Below are 4,507 nucleotides of genomic sequence, written 5' to 3'. Positions count from 1 at the left end.
CTCGATTTGGGCAGCCTGACGCTTTGCCTTGGAGACAAGCTGGCCGGTCCCCAGCTCCTGGGCATCCAGGCCAAGAGCCGGGGGGCCGAGACGACCCCCCCCCAGAGTACATGGAGGCAGCTCTCTGCTGCACACACAAAGGTTGCACGTAAATGAGGTTTTATTTTTTCTCCAAACTTTTTTTTTGAAAATTTGTAAGGAAAAATATTTTTCAAGCATTTCATCCTGAAACTGAGTGTGGAGCACTTCTATCACTCTCATGGTAAAGAAGTTCTTCCTCATATTCAGGTGGAACTTCCTGTGGTTCAGTTTGTGCCTGTTGCCTCTTGTCCTGTCGCTGGGCACCACTGAAAAGAGGATAGCTGTGTATTCACTTTGTATTTTCCTGCTTGAAAGCCAGTGACTGTTAGGTTGCAACAGTTGAATGTTTTTGGTATTATTCTAAAAACGGTTGTTTTGGTATGTGAACTATATTAGAAAAGAGAAAAGAAACTCCTTTCTCTTTTCTCAAGTCAGTTAACTCAAGGAGCAACATTCTGAGCCATGTGCACAGTAAGTCACTGTGTGTGGCTTACAGAATAAAAAAAAATAACTAAAAATGCTGTCTGGCAGGACAGCAAGAGGCAGATTTTACTGTCCAGCACTTTGAGTGGAAATACGAAAGACATCTGCTAGGGATGGGCTGAATCCATCCTGCTCTGAAGCAGATTGGGATGACTCATGAGAGAGGCCCCATGAACTCTTACAACGTGATTACAGCATTGCTCAGTTGTGTGGTACAACCCATAGTATCCAGGGTATCCAAACTGCCAAACTGGGATCACCCAACAGCAAGTGATCTTAAGGAGGTTTTGGCCTTTGAAAGTTTTTTGTTTGTTTGTTTGTTTGTTTGTTTTTTCGCTACTGAAAGAGGTAGATTTCTCCTTCTCCCTCTCCGACTCCTTTCCCTCTGCAGCACCCAGTTTAGTAGCCAGCAGGAGGAATGGCTGAAAGGCTGGACATGTGTCTCATCAATGTTAGCAGTTGCCTCTTCTATGAAACTGGGATTTTGACTTTCCAAGACCCTACAGGAGTCTTGTGGGACAGGAGTGGGTATACCTACAGGAATGGGTATTACATATAAAAAATAGAGCATTTGAAATGTTCATGGCTGTGGGTGAGGGCCTGCTCTGGTCCCTCTTCCTTGCACGGCACCCTGGTGTGCAATGTGACTTCAGCTCTGTACTATGCGGAAGAGAAATCCACTCTTATGATCCACATGGCAGAGAGTTTCTGTAATCTATACGATGAGGTCACATTTCAAATACTGGGAGCAACCGAGATTAAAGCCGTGATTTAAGCCACTGGAATAAATATAGTTTTTACATTAGCGCATTGCAGACCTAACTTGGAGGATTATGTCACGGGTTATTTTTTTCTGAATTGTCTCAAATAAAATCTTAAGGCCTCCTAGTCATTACCATGGTGATGTTGCTCCAGCTCAGCAGTGAAATTTCCTAGACACTTTTATAATCGTAATTGTGAGGGAATTAAATGTTCATTTTGAAGTAAAACCAGTTTGTTCTCGTCCTGAACTTGCTTTATGAAACTAGATTGTCAGTTGGGACTGGGGATGCGTATTGCATTCCAGATACTAAGTTTTTTGGCCTTTTCTCTGCAGAGCCTTAGATCCTCTTACATTAAGGCTGAGCTGCTGGAGCAGATTAAATTTACCTTGCTTTACATGATGGTGAGCTGCTTTCCTCTGCTGCCAGAACAACTCTGCCGCGTCAAGCCCCAGTTTGTTTCCGCAGCACTGGCAAGCTTGGCCCCAGGAATCCTCCAAATATTTCTGCGGTCTTGTGCTCTTGAAGGGGTTTGCTGAGGAAACACAGTCTGGTTCTTGCTGCACTGCAGACTCGAGTTGTCAGGAATAAAAACCACGTTGCAAATGGGTGTCTTGGAGAGAGAGTTGTTACAATGCAGTAAGGGCTCTGGAGGCTAAATTTAGATGCTCAAAATCAACATTAAAAACACACAGACTTCTCCAAACGGGAATGATTCAGTTTGACCAAACAGAAAACTGTTCCCATATTAAGTTAATTGTCTCTCCCAATAAAAAGGCTTCAGGCTGAAGCTGGCCCTAAAGCTGCTTTGGGGAGCCAAGGAGCAGGGAGACTGCAGCCAGACGTGTTGTAAAGCCAAAGCTTTTAGTGTTTCTTTTATGCTGGCAACAGGCAAAGCAGCCAACCTTCTGGAAACGTGCTAACAAGCGCCTCCGGTCATCTTTCTCCCAGACTTGTATTCTTGTTTTGTTTTACCCGGTTTGAGAAAGGGGCTGTAATTACAAGCGCTTGCCCTGGGTGGCCGTCGGCCTGGCCCGCGCGAGCGCGAGGCGTCGCCGCGGCCGGGGGAGCTGGAGGCGAGGAGGGGTTAGGGCCGAGCCCAAAGGCAGAGCTGGGACCTGCGCGCGGTGACCGCGCGCGCGGCTGCGCTGCGGTGCTGCGGGCCGGGCTCCGGCACGGGGCTTTCGTGCTGCGCGTAAGCTGCCGCTGGTCTCGGGAAGCGCTCGCCCGCCTCGGCGCGAAGGACGTGCTCTGCGACGGAAAGGCAGCGCGGGGGTCCTCGAGGACCTGCGAGCGTGCCGGGGCTGGCGGCGCTCGCCGCGGGCCGCACGCTGACCCTGCCCCCTCGCCGGCACGGATGAGTATTGCTGGCGCTAAGACTCTGCTTCCTTCACGGCTCCTATCAAAGCATCAAAAATATCCTCCGCGTGGGTGACACTGCTGGGGAATATGTCTGTATGGGAGTTGTCTGACATCAGCCCCAGCGCGGGGACAGACTAACCATTTCAGACTCTTCCTCCCTCGTGCTTTTCTACCCAGCTTCCTTCCAGCTCCTTCCCTATTCCAGTCATATGTTTTTCTTAAACCAGTGGTTTTCCCGCAGCTGATGCTCCTCAGCACGTGCAGCTTTGTAGCTTGGTCCCGACCTCCCAGCTTTGGCTGCAGCTCGCTCACGCTCCTTACGGCGCTGTTCGCCCGGGGCGCGGGGAGAGCATCGCCCCGGGGAAGCGCTGGAGACCTCCGCGGCGCGGGGGAGTATTGCGGGATGCCGCTAGGAGCAGCGCAGCGCAGCGCAGCGGAGGCGCGGGGCAGCCCCGGGACGGCGCGGCGGCGGCCGGCGGCTCCGCAGCCGCGGGGCTCCGGGGGCGGCGGCGGCGGGGACAGGACGGGGGGGACGGGACGGGAGGGGGGGGGGCGGGCCCGGAGCGGCACCGCCCCCGCTGCGCGCCGATATAACGGGGCGGCGGCGCCGCCGGCAGCGGCAGCGCCGGCACCGGGGCGGACGGACGGACGGACGCCTGCCTGCCTGCCTGCCTGCCTGCCTGCACCGCGCTCCCGGCTCCGCTGCGCCCCGCTCCCGGCACTCGGCTCCGCTGCGCCCCGCTCCGCCCGGCGGAGGCTCGGCGCCCGGCACGGCGGCGGCAGCGCGGCCCGCAGCCCCGGCCCCAGCCCCGGCCCCAGCCCCGGCCCCGGCGGGCGGCGGGATGGCCGCCAAGCCGGGCGAGCTGCTGGGCGTCTGCTCCAGCTACCAGGCGGTGATGCCGCCCTTCGTGTGCGCCGCCGAGGAGTTCCCGCCGCCGGCGCGGCCCGCGCGGGCGCCCCGCGGCAAGGCGCGGCGGCCGCGGCAGTCGCGCTTCAAGACGCAGCCGGTGACTTTCGACGAGATCCAGGAGGTGGAGGAGGAAGGCGCCTCCCCGACGGAGGAGGAGAAGGCGCGGCGCTCCTTCCTGCAGTCCCTCGAGTGCCTGCGCCGCAGCACCCAGAACCTGGCGCTGCAGCGCGGCCGCCTCGGCAGCTGCCGCCTCCGGCACAGCCTCGACTCCAGCGACTCGGACTCGGCGCTCTGAGCGCGGCCCCCGGGCGGGCGGACCGACCGACCGACCGACGGACATGGACTCGGCTGCGCGGAGCCGCCCCGGCCCCGAGGGAGCCGGCGCCGCCGCCAGCCAGGTCAGGATGTTTTCTGAGAAAGCGCTTGTACCTTCGTTCCTATTCGAGCGTATGAAACTCTCGGTATGAAAGACAAAAAAAGAAAAAAAAAAAAAAAACAACAAAAAACTTTTCTAATCGTTAGAAGAAACGAGCTGTTTTAGATGCATTGAGCTGCTGGACTTTATATTTATTTTTGCATTTAAACTGTTGACTGCATTAATTTAATATGTTTCTACCTGAATGTCTGTTGTTATTTCCATAAAAGAGAAATAAAATCTGATATATTTGCACAGTACATCCCGGACCATCCATGTTTCGGGGATCTGACCGTCCTCTTTCGGCTTTCCTTACCCCTCCCAGGGCCGAAGGGATTTAAAGGCTGTCGATAGCTAGTGCAGAGGTGGTAAAGCTCTTCTTGGAGGTGCTCCTTGGAGAGGTATCGATGCCCCCGGAATGTTCTCAGGTGCGCGCTACTGAGGCAAGAGCCGTGTTAGGGTGGTTTTAGACAACTTTATTTGTTTTTTTTTTTT

General features: G+C 55.0%; 1 protein-coding gene across 1 annotated transcript; it reads left to right on the top strand.

Annotated features, from left to right (window-relative positions):
* The first annotated feature begins 3,292 nt into the window (after window positions 1-3,292).
* On the top strand, window positions 3,293-4,272 carry C5H11orf96 (chromosome 5 C11orf96 homolog). The gene has a single exon (XM_062576958.1). It carries the CDS (start codon window positions 3,530-3,532, stop codon window positions 3,890-3,892), a length of 363 nt encoding a protein of 120 aa, XP_062432942.1. The 5' UTR covers window positions 3,293-3,529; the 3' UTR covers window positions 3,893-4,272.
* Window positions 4,273-4,507: the final 235 nt, after the last annotated feature.

The sequence above is a fragment of the Rhea pennata genome, chromosome 5 (genome assembly GCF_028389875.1).
Source record: "Rhea pennata isolate bPtePen1 chromosome 5, bPtePen1.pri, whole genome shotgun sequence".
NCBI classification, from domain to species: Eukaryota; Metazoa; Chordata; class Aves; order Rheiformes; family Rheidae; genus Rhea; species Rhea pennata.
The sequence above is the reverse complement of the archived record's forward strand: the minus strand, read 5'-3'. Positions and strand labels throughout refer to the sequence as shown.

Excerpts from the sequence above, each read along its gene's own strand:
- C5H11orf96 (XM_062576958.1), top strand. The coding sequence starts at position 3,530 with ATGGCCGCCAAGCCGGGCGAGCTGCTGGGCGTCTGCTCCAGCTACCAG.